This window comes from Triplophysa rosa, linkage group LG13 (assembly GCF_024868665.1).
Source record: "Triplophysa rosa linkage group LG13, Trosa_1v2, whole genome shotgun sequence".
NCBI classification, from domain to species: domain Eukaryota; kingdom Metazoa; phylum Chordata; class Actinopteri; order Cypriniformes; family Nemacheilidae; genus Triplophysa; species Triplophysa rosa.
Genome location: NC_079902.1, coordinates 5,454,371 through 5,477,286, shown reverse-complemented (window position 1 = coordinate 5,477,286; position 22,916 = coordinate 5,454,371). Strand labels below are relative to the sequence as shown.

At 40.5% G+C, this 22,916-nt stretch overlaps 1 protein-coding gene across 1 annotated transcript in view; it reads right to left on the bottom strand.

The window, feature by feature from the left end:
- aff2 (AF4/FMR2 family, member 2) overlaps window positions 1-22,916 on the bottom strand; it is a 199,441-nt gene that overhangs the window by 129,359 nt on the left and 47,166 nt on the right. The window contains exons 2-3 of the mRNA XM_057349347.1: window positions 19,270-19,390; window positions 8,050-8,901 (exon numbers count right to left, since the gene is read on the bottom strand). Coding sequence (XP_057205330.1) covers window positions 8,050-8,901; window positions 19,270-19,390 — 973 coding nt within the window. The remainder of the gene's footprint in view (window positions 1-8,049; window positions 8,902-19,269; window positions 19,391-22,916) is intronic.

Sequence of the window (22,916 nt, the reverse complement as noted above, 5' to 3'; positions counted from 1 at the left end):
GTTCACACCAAGAACAATAACCAGGAATTACGCAATGCGGCGCAAGTGTTTTTGCTAGTTTCAGCCCAACGAGGTTCTCATTTTCCAGTCAAAATGCGCCGCGTTGTTTAAATAGCATTTGTGCCCATTTGTGCGCCCATGGGCGTGCTGGTCTAAAAAAAGAGGTGTGTTCAGGCGCAATGTTGGCGCGTTGCTATTTTGAGGAACTGAATAGCCTTTTTTTTTTTGGTTATTTAAAGAGCGTGTTAGTAATATGCGCCTATAGGCGGGTGCACAGCGCGCGTACACTCTGCTTATTACACACAGAGGGACGCGCAGAAGCACACAATAATGCCAAATATTACAAATAAATGGATTACAATGTAAAAGATTATTATTGTGGACATAAAGATAAAAATCCGGCTTGTCCTGTAGATGGTCTGCTTGCGCGCTTTAACCTCTTGCACGAGCTCTTTTCCAAATTCTGCCTTGTAAATAGCGAATCCGTCATGGCGCAGAGGCAACTGGCTCTTAAAGGGAATGAGAGATCAGACTCTGATTGGTTTACTGCATGTTTGGCCCAAAAAACACCCATTACTCAGTAAGAGAATCGGGACAACCTGTTTAAACCATGCACCCGGGCGCGCCGACCGTTTTCCCGACATTAAACTAGCAAAAGTGGATTCGGACACACCCTGAGTGCTCCTGCGCTGTGCGCTTTAGACCATGCGCTTAGATAATTAAAATAGGGTCCGAAGTGTTATGACCAAAAAATGACACGACAAAATATTTCATTAGATTTCATTTGCTAAATTGTATTTAATTTGAAATTATTTTAACATCATCAATCACCACCAAATTAGTTTTCTAAACTAAAACACATGATGATAAGCTGTAATTGCCCAATCGTCTCATCTATGATGTTGAGTTTATGTCTAGCTTGGCTATAACTATTCTAAAAAGCTGGACGTTCGGATTGTAATTTAAATTTTAGAACCACAAAACCATTGCAACACTGTACTTCCAAGCAGCTCTTTCCTCCCAAAGACCAAAAAGACACAGCACAATAAAATGACAAGGTTCTGCATCTTCGCTTAGTGCCAAAGATGATATATCAAGCCGTAAGCCATAATGGACCGCTGCCATGAGTACATACATCGATACATAAATATTTTGAGTGGGCTGTTTCTCATTTGTATCTCATTTCAAACACACATCACCGTCTCCAAAACACACACTTCAGGAAACATGTACCCAGATGAATCCTCAAGCATTAATCATTATACTGTAATACAACGCAGTGCTGTCCCACCACGAGATGAGTCAGTGTGGGTGAGGATGCTTTCTGAGGGGAAGTGGCGTCTTGCTTTGTGAGTCTTGGCAGCCCGATGTAATCAAATGTTCCTGGAAATGACTTCCTGTGCTGGAGGATGGAGCCGGGATCCGTGCGAGATAAAGCCTTTCTGCTTGTTACGGCAAATGCTGTTTTAATAACCCAGCCTGACCGGCCAGGGCTTGAGCCGGTGTCTTTGACAGACGCCATTGCAAGGCCACTGAGAAACATTGTTCTTTGTGTTAAAACTCTCTCGAGGTTCAATAGACATCAATAGACTAATAGACCTTATGTTGCGCATTTTCATTTTTAACATGCACTTGTGTGAAACGTTACCTGCCAACTTGTCCTTGTAGACTGTAACTGTTCTATTAAAATTATGAATTTAATTTAAAAAAATCACACAATTAAATTAATTGTATTTTTTATATGATATGACATTTTAATGTGAGATTACAAATGAAGAAACTAGTTTCCCCTTCCTTTTTGGCTGACATCACCAAGCACCCTTGCTTGGTCCTACATTTTTTCCTCTTATCCTGTTTTTCTCCAAAACATGTCACATTTTGGACATAAAATAGATTGTGAGTGTGGGGTTCAATTATGTTTACGAAGATCAGCCAGGACATAAGAGGAAATGTTAACATACCGAATTATATCATCACCAGCTGGGATTTTCCTGTAATCTTAAAGTGATCCTGTATTTCTCTGCTCTGATCCGGGATCAGGGAAAACACAGGGACTGCATTGATATGCACCAGATGTCGGCTTCTCCATTATATTTGATCGCAAAGAGTAATCACAATGGAGACTGTGGCTTGATGAGAACTCGTCTGCTCGACTCCAGCCATGACTGCCATGACATCATTCACCTCTGCTGCCCACTCCTTGCTTTCAGGTAATGATATATTAAATATAGTTATAGACAAGGAATACGTTTGTGCGTGCTCCCCAGACCAGAAAACACAATAGAACATGATATTGTATTCCAGCTGAGTTGATGTGACCGGTGACCAAAAAGGACCATTGGGTATAATTGTATATCAGTTTAATTAAAGCAATTTGTGGTGAATTGCCGTGCGGCAAAAGATAATAGAAATATAAAGAATTGCATATTCCAATGTCACGATACTGACCACTAAATGACTATAATATCTTTATTACCATAAAATTATATCATACTGTAAATTGGTGATTCTTAAGTTACAGAAAAGTTCCCTGGTTGCACCGGGAATGTTTTTATATTTTAAAAAAATGCTTAAAACAAAAGATAAGTCAAGGATAAGTTCATAGCACTTTTTATGTTTTTTGTTTTTTACGCTTCGCGACATTTATGCAAACTGTTACAGCATCTGGTTCACACGTAATTAATTTGGCATTTAGGTGAACAATCCGCATGTTTTGTTAACAAAGGAACTCAGTCGTCCTCAGTTGTGACATTATCATCCTCATGCTGATCGTTTTAGAGAACAATTATGTTTATCCAAGCATAAGAAAATGACAAGAGACATTTCCAGAACATGACATTTCACATCTCCACCAGCTGATCAGATCCTATGGAAATTCATAAGTATTTATGATGTAATACGCACAAAAATGTACGATTATTAAAAAAAGCAATACTGATACCCCCCCTAACCCCGCCCCTAAACCTAATGTCACTGGGCCGAAATGAAAAATAAGATCACGCGAATTCATACAAATTAGCCACCTTGTAAAATAGTGACAAATTCGTGTGAGATCGTGTTGGAATTGACATTATTCGTAAGCTATCAAACCGATTCTTATTAGCAATCATTACAAAACCAGTTTGCATTTGAGATTTCATTTCAGAGACGATACATTTTCTTGTAATATTTTATCAAATGTAAGTCAATTGACTTGTAATAGCAGCTTTTTCTTGAAAAACAAGAAAAGTCATTGCCATCACACGCAACATCACAAAGTAATGGCACCAAATATTCTACAAAAATCTTATGAGTCTTATGACCAAGTATTTATTTCATGATAAATGAATGAATACAGGTAGCTTAAGTTTGACAAAAGTATCTCTAATTGAACAATCTCCCACGCATGACTGTATAGAACTGAACAAATGATTAGCATGCTCTCTCAGCATGTTCCCTGCCTCTATCTATCCCATCATGCAGCGGGAGAAGATTTTCGCAAGTATTATTGTCTTGTCAAATCTGCTCTTCGAGAAGTTAGAGATAAAGCTATTAGTCACATAAAGCCTGGGTAATACCGGGTGCAATGACACCGGGTGCAATTTTGGATGGATCAATAGTCTTATCTGCCTGTCGATGTCTCATACACTGACTAAAAAAAAAAAAAAAAAAAAAACGTGGTCAGCCCCTTCCCAGCGCGCACCACAACGCTAGACGCTAATCAATACAGCAGGCGATAACAGAAGGCTTCCAAAGCCATTTAGCACAGTCTTATCACTCTGCTGAGCGCTCAACCTGTCAAAATATTTTGTGGCAGTGTGGCACAAGGGAACATTTCATGCCTATCAGGAGGAAAAAGAGTCTCCTTTTCAACCTAAAGAATGGCAGTTTGGGAAGTTACTCTTTCACAGGAGCAGTTTGAAGATACGGTTATGCTAGAAAGACACTACGAAGCTTTTGTTTAAGTCATCAATCTGCATTTTACTTTCTTTTGTAGTGAACGGTACTTGAAGTGGGAAAAAAGAGGTTCCGGTACTCTCTTGTGCACATTTCCATATGCAAATTATTACCACATTTGAAAAAACAGTATTTGGACATTGCTGGTACAACATATTTATTTAGGAAAGTAACCGATTGCCAAACAACTGATTTAATAATGTTAAATACAAATGTGACCCAAAGTCATTTTATTGCCTGTGATAGTCTATTGAATTCTGTTAATTAAATCCATCATATTTTATGCCTTCGATTTATTTATGTATATTTATTTTTATACTTATATTTTCAGGCATGTCAAGTCAACACACATAACATTATGTGACAAACCACCGAAGTTTTCATTTAAAACCGCAGAATTTGCAAAAGATAAGTTGTTTCCAACTCTGAAATCTTACCATTTATCATTTTTATTGCAAAACCGATGGCTTTGTTATGTTTGCCTTTTCACATCTCACTACACAGTCACAGTCATATGCGCCCACCTAGACTGTCTTCTTCAATTTGATTGGGTGAACGTTCTGTCTTCTTTAGTTGTACTGGCTGAAGTGCTGCTTGGCCTCTGTAATTTGATTGGCTGGAATTCCGTAAACCCTGTTTGATTGGTCAATCTGTTGAAATTGGGTAGCTCCGCACAAAAGACACTAGATGGAAAGCCTGCTCTCTATAGCTGAAAAAATGCTAACACCGCGGCTCTAGCGAATCACCCATACAATGCTTTGACTCGGAGTGGGAAAGTACCGGCAAACATGTGAGGAGTGCAGGTACGCAAGAAAATATAAAGGTACGCTAAAGATTGAAATAGAGAAGTGCCGGTGCTGTGTACCAGTAGTGCACTGGTAGTGAAATATATATTTTTGGTAAGGGTATTTGCTTATGATACAAGCATCTGCCAAATGCATAAATGTAAACATTTCCTGTAAAAAAATGTGAGCAATTAAAAAGCATTCCACAAATTTTTGAGCATAACAAAATACCATCCGCTCATGTGACAACAAAGACATCCAGGGAGGGTTTTACAAACAGAAAATACAATTCAGCACCTCAGTCGGAGCAAACTCAGGATAAATAGGCCTGAAGAAATATGGAATAATAAGTAGCCAGCACAACACAGTACAGGTGAATCCCACGAGAGCTGCTTCTACAGAATCCACTTCTTTTAACAAACCAAAGCTACGAAAGGCGGGGTAGACAAAAATCAAATCAATGTCCTTGAAGATGTTTTCCCCTCTCCCAAGAGCCATCTTGAAAAAGCGGCTCTTCTCAATCTTTCTTAACTCTAGCCTTTTTTCCATTTTTTTTGCATCCTTCTTGTTTTCCCTTTTCACTCCAATGCAGTGACTCATCTGTCGGAAGGAGGGGTAGGGAAAGATGGCGTAGGCCCAGCTGGGGTCTTCTCACACTATGCCTGCCCCTCTTTGCAAAAACAACATCCATCTCCATTTTCCTGCGAGCTGACCGGTCTGAGGGCGCTCTCAGACCAATTAAAATTCCCCAGGTTTTCCATCCCGCCACATGCTTAAATGTACGGTGCGAAAGCACCATATGCTTCAAAATAGGCGACGGCGCAATTTGGAGCCCGATAGCCGACGTGATCCCTGCAGAACAAAGAGGAAGAACAGCTGGCTGCCTCGCCATGGTTGAATAGCAGCGAGTCAACCTGTTCAATCGCATGCCATTCTTGTTTACCGCATCTTAGCGCATTCGATTTGTTTGCTTTACCGGGATTAAGCCCATAAGTAAAAGCAATGGGAATTTCAATCTACTACTCAAACAAGCTCAAGGCAACAACATAAGGCTGTTTTTCAAATTCAGCACTGGAAATACAGAAGAATAACCTCTCACGAGATACCACCTTAGGTCTGAAATCAAGCAATTCTGTAGTTGCTCCTGGGTGTTTAAAGAACCAAATATGAACCTTAAACATAATAACAGAGCTGTTCGTCTGCCACAATACTGTATCTTGACTAAACTTAAAATAAATACGATGTTATCTGGATTCATATTTCTCTGTATGGGATGTTATGGGATCATATCCCCCACTGTCAGCCAGTCGGATGAGGGGACAGCGCTGTATGGCTTGTAAAAAGCTTCAGCGTGGCTCATGTATCACGCCCCGAGCGAGGTCACTGGGTCTCTGCTCTAAGTGTCAGCTCAACAGAACGGATGAAGTTAACATTGCCAGTGATAAAGCTTCCGTGACTCAACCTCAAGAGGGTTAATTCACAACATATGGGTTTTGACTGCAACAAAAATCTGTCTACATGTTCAGGATGTGGAGCATCCATTTGAGCTTTTGAAATTTTTGGAGCAGTTTACGGTTGAAACATGCAAAAACACGGCCTACACAGCCTTGGTAACCTTTCACATAAACCAGTCAGAGAAAATGAAAATTCTGTAATTCCAGCATTATTATAATATTAGACATAATCAAAATACAATGCGCATTCAAATCTTTTCAAAAAAGAGGTATTGTGCCCTAGAGCAAGACACAGCATAGTCCTTCTGTCATCACAGAAGCCTTGCGAAGACTATTTAACATGCACATTATGTGTATAAAAGTTACAACAGAAGTTTTTGAGCTTGTTCATGTTCCAGTGTATTACTAATGGGGTTTTTAATAAACTTATCTTGAGGGACTCCAGTGTTTTTCCTTCTACATTTTTTCTTCTTAATTCTTTTCCCACCATCGATGAGATTTTTCGGTCATTCATGACACAACACAAATTTTCCACGTATAATGTCAAAAACTGTTATTTTATGACAATTTACTGTTATTTTTAAACATTTACATTCATGCATGTGGCAGATGCTTTTATCCAAAGCGACTTACATTGCATTATCCTATACATTTATACATAGGTATGTGCAATCCCCCGGGATCGAACCCGCAACCTTGCGTTGTTAACGCAATGCTCTTGAGCTACAGGCAAGCTAGTGATAAAGAAAGCTTTAGGTTAAAGAAACCTAAAATTACAGAAAAGGACCAAAAGTTTACAAGAAAAATTAGGAAAACGTGTAATTTTACAGGAAAATAAGGTTTATTTCTGGTGCCCCAGCTGCCAGAAAAGTTCAATTTTTTACTTGATTTTTTTACAGTTTAGCCACATTCAAATGTTGAAAAAAATAAAGAAAATGAATGATTTTTCCCCGGTTGTTGGCTCTGTTCTTTTATTGGATATTACATCTTTGCATATACATATAGTACAACAAAATATTTCGAGTTTAGTGAATGTGATAAAAAATGCTGGCACTGACTGGCAAGTTTTTTTGAAAAGCGCTGGCAGGGAAACAGTTAAGGGTAATACAGTAAAACCTGCAACATCATGTTGTTTACGTATATAGCAGCATTAATATATCTTATTTCATTGTAAAGCCTTTTGACTTGTTTACTTACAGATGTGTGCAAGGTTATCTCAATTCAAAACATCACCAGTCAAGACATAAAAGATAAAGTTGCCACTCTTGTACAGCCCTGCATTTAGAACATGTTTGGGAAAACCCCTAGATCTACTTACAGAACAAAGGGTGCATTATTTTACTACAAAAGCACTATTTTGATTCTTATTGATTCCACATTTGCAAATACTCGCTACAACTTGGTAAAATAAGTATGCATAACCATATAATGGGCCCAATTTGTTCTACTTTACTCACTAATTCAAATCTTCTGATCAGATTTTGCAACTATAACTTAATGAGCCAATATCAACATCCTTCAGCAACCAGAATCCGAGCAAATGGTCAGAATATCCCCTCATTCAAATATTCAGTGCTACCAACAAGGTTGATCTTTAAACACCCCAATGACAAGACCTCCCTGCAGAACATAATGCCGTTCACAAGAACGCCTGAGGTCGCTTAGCTGATTATTAATGAACTACTCCATTATGTCAACCCCTCTAACTGCCAGGTTTCAATGCAAAACAGATCTAGCCAGGGGAAAGTCAACAGAGCCAAGACAATTTGCCAACCAGTCCTGTCCAACTACTGTAGCATCCAAACAAGTGCAAATTATTACAACATCTGCAGGAAGCGTGCCCTCTGACTAAGACGTACAACGGTCACACTCACCTCCCCGGATTGTGGCAGTGTCAGTTTAGGAAGTTTGCTCTTGGTCCCAGCTGTGCTGCTTTTGCTATCCAGTAGACCACCAAATGGCACGCCGTTGTACCCTTCCACCACCTCCACAGGGGGTTTAAGCTCTGGGGAATCGTTGGGGACCTGGTCTTGCCCGTCCATGGGCCTGACGTAGGCAGTGGGTTTTTGCTGCACAACGCTGCTCGGCTTGCAATGGAGGCCTTGGGGGAAAGTTGGCGTCGAGAGTCCGCTGGGAAGCAAGGACGTGGAGGCCAGCGGCGAGCCGCATCCATGGGAGCACGAATCCAGCTCAACGGGAGACTTTCCGAGGCCAAGCTCGGCCATGGATGGGCCTTTGCTGGACTGTGCCTGCTTTCTGTTGGAGTGTGACGAAGTTGTAGGTCCACTGGGGTTTGGACTCGAGTCCTCTTGGTCCTGATCGTGTCTGCTTGATGTCTGCTCATGACCGGAATGTTTTCCCCGGCTGACAGCTTGAGAAGCCTGAGCGCCGCTTGAACTGTGACCCCCTCGGGACCAGTCTGAAGATCGGGACTTTTTGCCGCCTTGATGCCCATGGACGACGCTGGATGTCGACATGCTGTTGGTTGGGGGTGGGGGCATTGAAGTGCCATGGCTTGCTGTTTGGGACGGGGCAGCTCGACTCCTCTGAGTCTCGGGAAAGAAGCCTGGCTGCTCGGGTTTCTCCACAGGAGTCTGTGGAACAGAGTTTTTAGGAATGCCCACGAGGTGACTCTGGTTGGAATGGCTGGTCAGGAGCTCCTTCATCTCATCATAATTCCCAAGCGTGTTTTGAACCCGGTTGGCCAAAGCATCTCCTTTGTTAGTCTGAAAGAAAAAAAGAAAACTACATGACTACTGGCAAAAGAATGATGGAAATAGTTTGCACTCTTGGAATCTTGAAATGAAAATGTTATATAATAATAACATTATTGTTATTAATATTAAAATACATCACTGCAATGTTTTACTGTTTGTATCACTCTGTTTATCTTTGTTTACTAAACTGAAAGAAAAAGGGAAAACGCAATTGTGTAAATGTTATGGAATGTGTGTACTCAGTAGTGAATAAGTGTGTTTAGTGTGAATAAAAATTGGGTGTAAGTGTTCAGCTAGTGAATCCTTGTATGGACAAATCTAAGGATTGCATTTGTTAGTAAATAGACACTGGGTATTTCTCATGACTGGACCAGTAAAATAGAATTGAGATTCAAACCAACTCTTTTAATGTTAGTCAATATTTATGAAAGCGGGATGTGATTGCGGTAACAGTGAGACACGAGTTTCCTGCGTTCATGAGCTATTCCTATTCATCCCTTGTACGGATCTACATAAAATAATGTTTGCAAACAGCTACTTGATTTGGGGTCGATACAGCATTCCCCTATTTTTCTCTCACTTTTTTCCCCAAAGTCCGCTTTTGCTCACAACAAGAGTTCCTTTATAATAATTGTTTTCTTTTATTCTGTGCGGCACATTAGCTGCACAGAGTTTTTCAAAAGAGAAGCATGCAGGCAGCGTCCCCCCTTAACTGATTATTTGCAACTTCTTCTTAACATTTTGGTCTTTAGTATATTTCTGCATTTATATCTACTCCTTTATTCAAAGACTTTAAGTCCCAGCATCATCATTTTAAACGGCGTGAATGCGAGATACTCCGGCAATAAATAACCAAATGCGTGCGCGAGCTTCCCTCTGTACGCGATACAATTAAAGGCTACGTTAATCCCGGGAAGCAAAAGTGGGGAGATAAATCTATTAGCATTCTCCATTCATTTCACGTGTAATTGCGACATTAATAATACCCTGGCTCTTCTAAAATGCAAATGCATCCGTTATGGCTTTCAACAACATAAACAGTCAATAAACAAATAATGTTAAATGATGCACAACCAGCGTGGCGTGTTTCAGACTATTATAGCCGTGATGGAATTATGTGCTGGACAGTTAACGCATGACCTTGCACAGAAAAGCGGATCCGTATACAAGCTATCAGTCTAACAATAAAACTGACCTCTGATCTGCTACAACCTGGGCACTATTGACAGCAATATAGCCATATTGGCTATGCGGCTATGTGCTTGTTGTTGGAAGATTTATTACAATGACATCTTCTACATAGGAATATATGTAAAGTGCAAATCTGGTGATGAAAGACCAGAGGTTTTTTCATTAACACAAACGAATAGACTTAAGCATAAATGTGGAGATTTTAAATGTGTTTTTATACGTAAAAAAGACATGCACTTAAAGCTACAAAACGTAAATCTGGATTTCATGCACACAAAAAAGCAGAAAGTTGTTTCTACCCATGGTTTGGTAAAATATGGACAAACCCAACTGTTTGAATGAACAAATGGTTTCAGTGGTTTCAACTCATGGGGTCAAATATCGCTGCTGGCCTTCTTAAACCTTACAGCATATCTCCATATTTAGTATTTTTTATCATTATTATCAGTCACCATTTATGTTTGTTACTGGGTTTTGGAAACACCTAACCAATAAAAAGTATTAAAAAGGCTTGTCAACCTTGACAGTACATTTAAAGTTTAGTGTTTTTACAATTCCTGAAAAACAGCTAATTTGGACATCCGGGGTTTTAAAAGGACAGCGACAATATAGACATTTTTTAGGTAAAGTTAAACCTATGGCTGGGTTTATTCTAGTCCTGTCAAACCAAAATAAATGTTTGTGTTTATATAATATGTGTGTGTGTGTGTGTGTGTGTGTGTGTGTGTGTGCGTGTGTGTGTGTGTGTGTGAGTATATTTATTTTTTCCAATGAACACTTTAATGAGCTATTACAAGCTGTAACTGTCAAATACGTCAAAAACTGTTAATACACAATTAATCATTCATGAAGGGCTTATTCATAATTCGAAGTAACTTTTTAAGAAAAATAAAATTTCAGCAATTAATAATTAATGGTACATAAATGCACACTCATTTATGTATGTATAAAATATTTTCATAAATATATTTACATTTATATTTAATTATAATTTCTATTTTGTATAAATATACATATTACACATATTTCTTAAATGTAAACATGGATGTACAGTATATAGACATAAATATACAAGCCACACACACTTATCATATAAACACAAACATTTATTTTGGAATCGATTAATCGTGATCAATCGTTTTGACAGCACTAGTTTATTTATATTTTACCTAACCATAGGTTTAAACAACCCTGGATTTTTAGTGGTCTTTTAGTCGAATTTAAGTTGTTATTATAGTGGTTTGGTTTCTATCAGAGATCTCTCCTCCCATGATGCATCTCTCCACACCCTCTCTGCACAGGTGACATAAGAGTGCTTCTCTGGGCAATGCTTGGATGTGGAATGCTGTAGTGTTTTTAGAGCCAGAGGTCTGATAGGGGCACCCTTGAGAGAGAAGAGTGGGTGAACCTCCCAGACGAGGTGCTTCGGTCAATGTGAGGGAAAATCCATCTGAGGCGACACAAAGAGCTGTTGTGTGAGCCTCACTGCTTGACTGAGGCATGAGAATGCTGGAGCGCGGCCAGACGCACATTCTACACGCCCGCTCCAGCTTGGGGGAAGGTGAGAAAGAGAGAAACGCCGGTTTGAGGCGTTAATTGCTGACATTTTATGTTTCTTAAGAAGTTACTTCGAATTATGCATAAGCCCTTCATGAATGGTTAATTGTGTACGTATTTGACAGTTACAGCTTGTAATAGCTCATTAAAGTGTTCATTGGAAAAAATAAACAATGTGAAATGTCTGTTAGTTTTTGGAGCGTTTTAGGGTTTGCCAACTAAATAAATTATTATAGTAAAAAACACACCGTTTTGTTACATTACTGTTTAATTATCTGTTTCTGTTTAAAACTTTATAAATTATTCAATTACAATGTGAGACAAAGTTTAGATGTACTTAAGTGTTGTCCAACTAACTTTTGCTAGTATTATTTTGTAGCCTGGCAGCAGTGTTGGGTAAGTTACGCTGAAAAAGTAATTAATTACTAGTTACTAATTACATATTCGATAATGTAATTAGATTACTGTACAAGTTACTCTCTTCAAAAAGTATTTAATTACTTATTACTAATTACTTTCTATATCCTACATCAATCTTGATGAGTTAAGTGATTCAAGGATAGACATGAAACGACTCTTTTAATTCATTCAAATAAATCATATAAAACTACATAAAGTATTATTATTAATTACAAATGTGAGAATTATATATTAAAGCACGTATTTTAAAGTTAGACTTTGAATTTCGATGTCAATTCCTCTTCTGCACACACACATATTACACAAAGTATTTAGTTTAATTACATCAGAAGTAACTGTAATTAAATTACAGAAAAAATAAGAGTAATCCCTTACTTTACTTTTTCAAGGGAAAAGTAATTAAATTACAGTAACTAATTACTTAGTAACTAGTTACACCCAACACTGCCTGGCAGTATCTGGCATGTTTTCAACATTCATTCATTCTAGTAAAAAGCGACTTGTTTTTACGAGCAGCAGTACGGCATGAAAAATAAATACTGTATTTCACAATACATTTGTATTGCACAGATCATTTGTACTAAAGACATGGAAATGATCAAACACATCCTGACTAATTTAAATGAAAAATGTTTAATTTAAGAGATATAATTAGATCTGTCTCTGCATACTAAAAATACAGACCTGTTACACAGAGCTATTAAATGCACAATAATCGCTGACAATGCACATCCATAATAACATTTTTTCAACTCCTGATGAAAGCATTTTGAGTGGAATTAGATGGTTTAATAGCATCATTGAGGATTTGATTGTGATTCTCAACACTCTGGAGTCTTTAGGGACAGGAGAGACTTTGTGATGGCCATTACTTAATTGCCCACAAGTGGCATCTTGGGAAAAAGGGCATCATTTCTAGGGAGCTTGTGGCCTTCTTTACTTCTAGACAGGGAGAGATTACCTACTTAAACACACTTAAGTGCTCCAGTGTCAGCCTGCTCTTTAAAACACTCCACTAGTCTTGATAAATGCCCGTAATGACTCGTGAATCCTTAATTCTGTGAATTGTAAACTGTGGCACCACGGTGGAGCAACTTCAGGTCAAAGTGAACATACAGTATGAGCAGCTTTAAAACAAGCAATAAGAGACAAGAATCCTCAAGAGAAAAGCAGTATTCCTTCAAAACTGGGAATATACACATATGTCTCTGTGAATGTGTGTTTGCTTGTTGAGGTGGCACCAGCGGTGTAAATGCAGTTAAATGGGGACATATTAAAAAGACACTGTGTGTTCTGGGGATGGAGACGTGTGGGGTTTGAGGGCTTGATCGCTACCACTCTGTGCAGGCTATGCACGCTCACAATGAGAGTCTTTGTTTTGTCTCTCAATTGCCGACCCTTTCCAACGTCACCAGAGAATTCTGAGTATTTTAAAGAATGTCCCTAATGGATCCTAATAACAAGAACAAGAAACTCAATAAATCCTTGGATGGTTTGCAAAAACTCTCCAGATGCATTTAGTAGGAATCAATGGTGTTTCAGTCTAATATGTGTGATTGAAACATTCATTTACATGTTAGTATTTCATTGTAAACTAGACTTACTTTGAGTTCTTGTGGACAAATACAAGATTATCGGATTATTATAGCAATGGTAGACTGTTTGATAAACTTGTTTGAAAATAAAAAAAATGTAGTTAGGTACTTTGCATTAGTAATTTGCAATGTAGCTATCTACCTTTTCAAAATAAAATATTAAATAATTATATAATAATAGCTACACTGTTGTTGTTATTATTATTATTATTAATAATAATAGTAGTAGTAGTAATAATAATAATACTTATTATGGTAACACTTCAATAAGTGTTTATGGTTGTTATTAGCATGCCTGTTATTGGCATATTGGCTGTTTATTAGTACTCATAAAGCACATATTCTGCATGACCATACTCTACATCCCTACAACCCAATACCTAAACCTAACAACTACCTTACTAACTATTAATAAGCAACAAATTAAGAGTTTATTGGGGAAAAAGTCTTAGTTAATGGTTTGTTAATAGCGGGAATTGCCCCCTATTCTGAAGTGTGACCCTTATTATTATTAATAATAATAATATTATTATTATTGACAATAATATATTAATTATAGAATAATAGCTAAGCTGTTATTGTTATTATTATAAATTAATAATAGTAATTAATTGTTCATAATAATAATAATTAGTATTATTTATTTAAAAAAAGTAAATAGCTACATTAACTATTATTATTATATTGTTGTTGTCATTATTATTGATATTTTTGTCATTATTATTATTAGTAGTATTAGTATTAGTGTTTTTTTTCATAAAAAAACAGTTGTAGCTTGACAAGCCTCAGTTTTAAACCAGCTTCTTTGATATGATAAATAAGTGTATGAGTGTAAGTGTCTGTGTGTGCTGTCTCTCCTTGACAAGACTTTGGCAGTGTTTACAAAAGAGCCTTGTGCTGTCTACTGCAAGCACTCAGGGCTTTCGCCCATGGCCAGAACACCAGCAACTGCAATGGTAATGAAGGTGGCAAAACTCTAGATCTCAGTCAGAAAGCAACCTCAGCATCACTCAATAACTGAACCCAAACGTGTCTTCTGGAGGGACGGTGGTATCAGAGAGCCTTCTGTGCAGTCATCTGATAAGACTTTGCCTGTACATGTATTCTGTTTGAATCACACACACAGGAGCAGTAAACAACAGTGTCTACACTGCCATTAATGCGTTCGTATGATCGATCGATACAGACTCAAATGAGTCAACGTAATCAATCATTGGAAGTCAATGAAAGGTTAGTCATAGAGAATGTAAGAAAGAGTGTGTATTGTTGAATTCCATTAGAATTCTGACGTAGTAACTCAGTCGATATTTAATAATAACTGACTCCATTTTTTTCGCTAATACACATTACAGTGTTTTTAGTGAACAATTCATCGGGCGTTATTTCAAAAAATGTTTTGTCATCATAATGTTTCATTAAAAAGTAATCATTAATCATCTTCTCCATTGGCTTCCTTTTTGGCTGATGTCACCACATTTATCTGTCCTTCCCCTCCAACTTCCTGTCACAGTGTTGCCAATTTCCATGATTCAATCAATTTGATCTAAAGTGCCTTTTTTGTTGTAGAGTACAGTATATCCTGTTATACTTCTAGGCACTTGTTTCACTTATAAATACTTCAAAATAAACATCAGCCAATGACATTTAATGTTTAACGCCAGGCAATGAGGTATAATTCCATCTTCTAATATGAATCATCTATGAAAATACAGTCTCTAAGGGCAGATATAATTGATGATGACGAAGCTCACCGTGTTTTTGTACCGTTCTCATTCTTTAATGAGGAACAGAAAAAACATTGTTACCAAGTGAACATGCCGGCAAAAACAAGGCAGCCATAACAACAATTCCCACAGAGCAGAGCTAAATACACTTGAGCACAACAGCCTCGAACCGCTCCTGAGACCGAGCATTAGACCAGGTTTATTCAATTCAGACATACTAACTGCTCTGCGCAATGCAGATCTAACTGTGAAAAAATAAACCAAGCCAAAAAGAAAACACAGAAAAAGGCGTTGCGGGAACGCGCACAGGTAGACACTTTTTCCTCATTTAGTTCATGGGATTTGACTCAGCAAGTTGCTTGTGGTTGAGGGTAATTTGGGAAAATTTGCCTCGGGCGGAAAGAGGAGAAAAGTGGCTCTGTGACTGGGACGGTAAAAAAAAACTGTTGGAGAGACTCCAGAGCTGTGACCTTGGCTGGCTGTGAAGCTTTTTTAAACAGCCTTGCACAGAGATCATGTCCGACAGGAGCAAAAGGCCACTGAGGGACACAGGGCGGTGCGAGGCGACGGGAGGAGCTGATGATGAGTGAAACAAGCACCGGGGGCTGCGGGGAACGCGGGGAACGCTGGAACTGCTTTGAAGGTGCCAGGCGATCTGGGAGCCAGTAAATTAGTCCCAAATAGCTGTTAACGGCACAGTTCCATTAAACAGGATTTAGGGGGATTAGCTAATAGCAGCCTTAGATGAGTGGTTGAGAGGGGGGAAAAGAGTAGTTAGCAAGGGAATAAAAAAGCACTCATGTTCTTGCTATCAAAGAGAGCGAGCTTTTTGCAGCATCACTGATAAATATGTCGCATCATCTTGCGTTTTTTTTTTAAGTGGGGTGTTTAGTATTTAAACTTTCGTTTCCATTTTTGGGGTGTTCGTGTACCAATTTTCATGTTCATCTTTCAAACGGCGATCAAGATGCTCACACACAGAGCTGCTGTTGGGATCATCCGTTTTGAGCTCCAAATCCCTCTCACGTTTGACAGGACACAGCGCGGCTCGCTGAATGGAATTAGGTTCAAAGCACAGCACATCATTCAATGGAGTGATGCAAGCCCGCAGCTGCAGTGGGGAATGCTGGGACAGCACATTCCTGCGGGCCAGAAACAATTACATTACCTATGCAAACTCACTCTGGAACGGCCTCAGCCCCCATCTATCAAGAGCTGTCTTCATGGAGTTTGTTGGACAGGCCACAGGATTATTACGTAATCCAGATGTAGCTGAGCCAAGCATCACTTTGACTATCGCCCCTACTTTAGGTTAAAGGTCTGTTCAAATTACAAACACTACATACATTTCAAGAGACCTGATATCTAGGGATGACGAAATAGATACTGGGAGATGTCTTCTTTAAACTTGAGGCAGCACTAAGAAACCTTCTCGGAACCGGCTAATTCGTGAATTTGCAATGTGAATCATAGAAAAACACGCCTATTACAAAAAAAGAATGAAGCAAAACAATGCAGATTGTGCTAAAAATGAGATCGAGTTTTCCGCCTTATAAAATAGTTACAAATTGCCAAGAGATTGTGTTGGCAACCTGCTTGCATCATTGTGGATTTCCTTCAGAACGTGTAAAATCTAGTTTGAATCTATTACTGTGACTGACTGTTTTCATGGAAGTTATTCTTCCCGAGTGACCATAAAATGACAGGTTCACCTTGGAGCCATTCTCCTTCCTACTACCAGGGAGTTTTTCATTACCGCAAACACCTTGCGCTTGCTCGCTTGGGATTTGGTCCCGACACCCTGTAAAGCTGCTTTTGGGACCATTTTCAGTATTAACATGTTATATAAATACAGACGTGACAAAGCAAAAAGTCATATTTACCCTTCACCCGCTGTCACCCTCAAAACATTTTAGAGATCAAATAAAAACTCAAAGTAAAACGCCGCTTCCGGTCGACGTCAACAGTGACCCAGTTCTGGCTTTATATATCCGAGGCTGAAGTTGTTTTTAAGTGGAGAGCTCTGATGTTGGAGCGACTAATTTCAGAGGCTAAGAGGAAGAGGCCTGTGCCCAGATGAAGATAAATGGCATATGTAGTGCTGATTACAGAACGAGAGAGAGAGTGCAAGAGATAGAACACTGATCTAAGAGTGTGCATGCCTTGGAAAGCCTATTTGACTAAAAAACAAAAAAAGTCTTTCTACGACTGCAGCTCTGCGGGAAGTAAGAGACAAATTCCAGGCCCGTCTTCTACAAACGGGGGTTTCTTGCGTCAAAGCGGCACTTTACAGACGCTTCATCAAGTCTGAACACATTTATGATGGAATTAGCGCTTCTAGTAAACTAAACTCGGATGTTCCCAATGGTAAATTGCGAAAGGCAAACTCATAAATCTTTTTACATATCTGCATCAATTATCTCCGATCCTTTGACAGAGACAGAACACACAAGCTGACATATGTTACATTCCCACCCTGGAACATGTTGAGTCGATCAAGCTTGCGTGCTCCATATGCGGCAACTGTTGCGGTCATTTAAATGCCAATCTTTAGGAAAAAGCGACACTGTCACTCAAACCAGAAGTTTGAAGCTTGCTTTTCTTTTAAGAAAACCCATTTCGTCCCGCCTGGATCAAAACCAAAGCCATAAAATGTTGTCATAACCTGTCACAACACATCTTGTCATAAGTGTGTACATGACAGAATCACACAAACCACACAGATGGAACAATTACGGCGAGAGTAAGTGCCAGGAGTGAAGGAAGGTAGAACAGTCTCGTCCAGGCTTTCAACATGTAATGACACTTCGGGTGAAAGGCCGTTCTTCACCCGCTGGCTGAATGCAGAGGCACAAGGGAAAATTGATCCTGCTTTCATGGCCTCGCGAGGACCCCGGACCTCCGTAATGACAGTGCGTCACTCTCTGTGAGATGGTCTGTCTCAGTTTGTGCAAACGGCTCGCTAAGGAAGGATAAAATGCCTGAGCTGCTGGGAAAAAAGGGCAACCTTGCCACTTACAGAAGCAATGAAAGTGATGTTCTCAGAGTGGTTACATGTAAGAGAGGGCTTGCTTACAATTTATGACATCTTAGCACAGGTGTTTTGCTGTTGGTTGTTCAAAGAATCTGCAGAGATGTATGACCAGTTTCCAAATGTGTTTTTTTTCTATATGTATTTCTGAGTTTTAATTGTGTCATGTTGTGTGAATGACCCTTTTATCCATGATTTTATGATAACCTCAGTCAGGATTTTTTTGGTGTTTTGTAAAACAAGATTTCAACTTTTCTTTACACATATTTTCAGATGGCCACTTGAGTGGTCAGTATGCATTTTGTTTGAAGAGATACTGTAGCTTTCCACAATAGCGAACTCTACATGCAAAAGTGAAGCCTATGGTTTTTTTGTATTTTCTTGACAATTGACACATTGATGTATATCAAATATGTATTGTGTTTATGACCATATTAATTAGACTGCCTTTAGTTCCGCCCTTTATATAGAACAATTTAAGGTTCAATAAGAGAATCCATATTAAACCCTTTTAAACTTTAAATTATAATTTAGAAAACAAAATACAGTATTGTACCATTAAGAAAAAGTCAAATTTGTCAACTCAAAAAAAACAGTGATAATTCCACAATCCAAATAAACAAAAAAATTAAAACTTTATATTCCTAAAAAAGGCTTAATTTATTTGTAATTATTTCTTATTTTTGGAATGAAATGTAACATATTTCACATTCTTTTCAAAGTTTGTTTAGACCAATTCCAATGGAAAGTGAGTGGGGGTGTAGAAGTTGTGTAAAGAGAATACCTAAAAGCAACTCTTGGCTGCAGTGATGCTCTTGATTATATGTGCACTTATTGGGCCACTTGGCTCGCCCCTTACCTTGTACGGCTCGCCAAACAGATTAAAGCCGGTGGAGAATAAGTCCTCATCCTGCTGGACTTCTTGGGTCCTCCGCTCCCATTCCTTCTTCTTCAGCGCCGAGCGGTCCTGCTCGTAATGACTGAGGAGAAAGCAGAAAGAGAGAAGGAATGACGGAGGATAAGACGGAATGGTAAGCATGATTTGAGTTGGCATGCGAAAAATCGACGGCTGAAAGCCCGCCTGTACCAGATTCAAGGGAACCCTTATCTGTTTAATAGGCCCAAGCTGACACTAAGCAGATGAGGAGAGCATGGCAAAAGAGATAAAGTAACTGGATTGGTGCGCAGATGCTTTGCAGGAACAGACAAGAGCCTGCCAGTAAGAGGCAGCTCAGTTTGAAATGCTGCGAGAAGGCCCGGAGCCTCAGGGAGAGTTTATTTAGATTTGAAGGACTTCATACGGCATTCAGCGTGGGGGATTATTACAGGAAATTCAAGCTTGTTTTAAACAAAGGCAGATGCCATACCGCGGCAGTTGACAATCTTAAATTCGGCGTTCAGAGTAAATGATTTTACAAATGAAAAAACAAGCATCATCCTCTGAGGGACCCCGTCGGGCTCGTATTTTTCTTTACGTTCATTAAAACGACAACTTCATCCAAGTGGATTTTCCCACACCTATCCCAGGCATCGTCGGAGTTATTTAACACCCATAAATGATTTACCGTTTAACGAACGCCGTCTATTAGCCGAGAAACACATAAGTGGAGGGGTGAGCTGAATGCTGGCCGTGGCTGGTTGGCCCTGGGGCCGATGTTAGGCTGACGGTGGCTGATTAGGGCCCCTAGTGTCAGTGCTTCCATTATCATAATGTAGAATGGCCCCGGGTTAACACAGACCTCCCTCAGGATCAGACATACATCACAGCCGCTAGCTGTAGCATTAGCAGCAGTCCCTGAGGAGCAGCGTGACAGAAATTGGGAGTTTTCACTCAGTGTCCCCTTAATGTGTAGCAACCTATTTGAGAAAGTGTTACTTCATTCATTCACATATAGTACTCAACATGACATATTTCAAACAAATTGCTATCTTACTGTGTTAGCACACAAACGCTAAGTGAATATTCGCAATGCTAGGGCTAGGACTACTCGAGTGATTACTTGTTTTTCCTGTCACTTGTCAGTTAGCTCTTCACTGATTGGCTTCTGTGACAATGTGTCATGCAAATTTCTCCTCGAGTTGAAATTTTCAAATTAAGTTGAATATTGCACGTTCGTAGCGATTGCTTCACCCAATTCATATCATTTCAGTAGCCTGGCATGAATTTGCATCTATTTGCATCTTTGCATTGACTTTGTATGTAATTTACTAATAATCGACAAATAATTAAATTCGCTTTTGGTGTACACACACCATTACAAAACTGTATCATCCTTTTCACTAAAACATTGTAATTTCTACAGTTACTAAGGCAGAAATGTCAATTGCTCAAACCTGGGTTAGAGATTTGAACAAACCCCATTTTTTGCCAGTCAAACAATAAAATAAATGGACAAATCACACAGGCCTACAGTGTGCCAACCTATGTACAGTGACCTGGGCCAACACTCTGACAACTGCATAGCATCACCCTAACAATAGCCTACAACACCAATGTATCACAATAATGACTTTTGCATAGGAAAGCACCACTAGTGCATTCATCAGAAAATGTAAACATCTGCTATAGCTGTTACAGTAAAGATGGTCAATGTGTATTAGCCAGTCCTGTTGTTAAAAACAAAAAGACAGAAATTACCATATAAAATATGAGTAGCAACAATACAGTAACTATGGTACTTTAGTAAAAGTTACAGCAACCTTAATCCATCTTTACAAAAAGTGCCGCAGGGCTATGTAATACGTCTCCTCCACTTTACGATGTAAAACGTCTTGGTTACGGATGTAACCTCGGTTCCCTGATGGAGGGAACGAGACGTTGTGTCGAACCGACAGAATGGGGTTTGTCTTGAGAACCTATCATCTTCTGAGTATTTAGAAAAGGCCAATGAAAATTGGCGAATGAAATTTGCATGCCGGGCTCCTCCCCGGATGTCCGGGTATAAGAGGGAAGCCGGCGTGCTCATTCATTCACCTTTGGTCTGAGGAGCCTAAAGCATCCTCCCCCGACCGCTGGGGTGGGTGGCCAGTGTTGTGGCATGAGGGACACAACGTCTCGTTCCCTCCATCAGGGAACCGAGGTTACGTCCGTAACCAAGACGTTCCCTTTCTGTCGGTCTCTCGACATTGTGTCGAACCGACAGAATGGGGTTCCTATGGAAAACGCCACAGCACTTAGCCGCGTCACAATCTCTGCGGAGCGACGTTGACTGGCCTGGGCGAGTCAGACGAACACGCTAACGCGAAATTATGACCCTCCAGTGGAGAGGAAGGAGGACCCAGAGCTTTCCACAAAAAGTTGGGAAGCCCCCTAACGCCGGCCGTCACGGGCAGAGGCCTAATTCTCTAAATGGCGAGAAGCCGCCCGGCACCGTACGGGCCACTGGGTAAGCATTATTCCCACTGGGGGAAAAACGCTGCAAAGGCCACTACCTACCGTAGGGAGGAATTAGTGGAGACACCACATGGTCTAACCATCAGAGGAGAACTCATGGGAAGAAAGTGCGGACAGGAGTTAACCGCAAGGTGGGAGTCCACCTGGGGAGGTCATGGGTTGCCAAGGTGGGAACCATTCATGAGGATACATCAGACGGAACAGCCCACGGAGGGGGTGTTACCACGTCTGGAGCACTAGGTCCGGTTAGAGCTATGTGGGAGATAACTCAACTGTTCCCCGGCCTAAGGGGGCAGGGCTGCTCTGCCCAGCCTGTCCCCTGGAAGGGTGCTTAGTGATGGATGGAATGCCTGTTCTTTACCCGAGGGGAAAGAAGTGAGGCGGGATCGCCACTGCACCCCCCGGAGGAGGAAGGGCTTCCGCAGGCGTAAGCCCTACCGGCTGCCGGTCCCACACCTTGCCAGGATGCGGGCTGACACCGGTTCCGCGCGTAGGTATTAGAACCTCACAGAGTTGTTAGGCATAGCCCAACCCGCAGCTCCACAGATGTCTGCCAGAGAGGCGCCCTGAGCCAGTGCCCACGAGGGGTGTGCCTCACCCCCAACAGGCAGGGGCGAAAAGAGATCGGTATGCCCTAACGAGGGCATCCACGATCCAGTGCGCCAGCCTCTGTTTGGAGACAGCCCTCCTGCTGACCTCCGAAACAGACAAAGAGCTGCTCAGAGCTTCTGGGCTCTGCGTGCGGTCGAAGTAGAGGCGCCGTGCGCGTACTGGACACAGCACGGATAGGTTGGGTCTTCCTCCCCGGTGGGGAGCGCCTGCAGGTTCACCACCCGGTCTCTCGGGAGAGTGGTGGGAACCTTGGGCACGTAGCCGGGGCGGGGTCACAAGATAACGTGAGAATCCTGTGCAATGAGGCTCACTGGGGGGAAGCGTACTTCCGCTTGTCCCGCGGCCAGCTGTGCGCAAGGGCATCCGTGCCGAGGGTACCTCGGACAGGGAGTACCAAAGCGGACAATGGGTGGAGTCCGGGGAGGCAACAGGACCACCTGTGCCTGGCCGAACTGCCCCAAATGAGCCGGCTGCGCGGGGAGGGAGTCGCCACTCTCCGC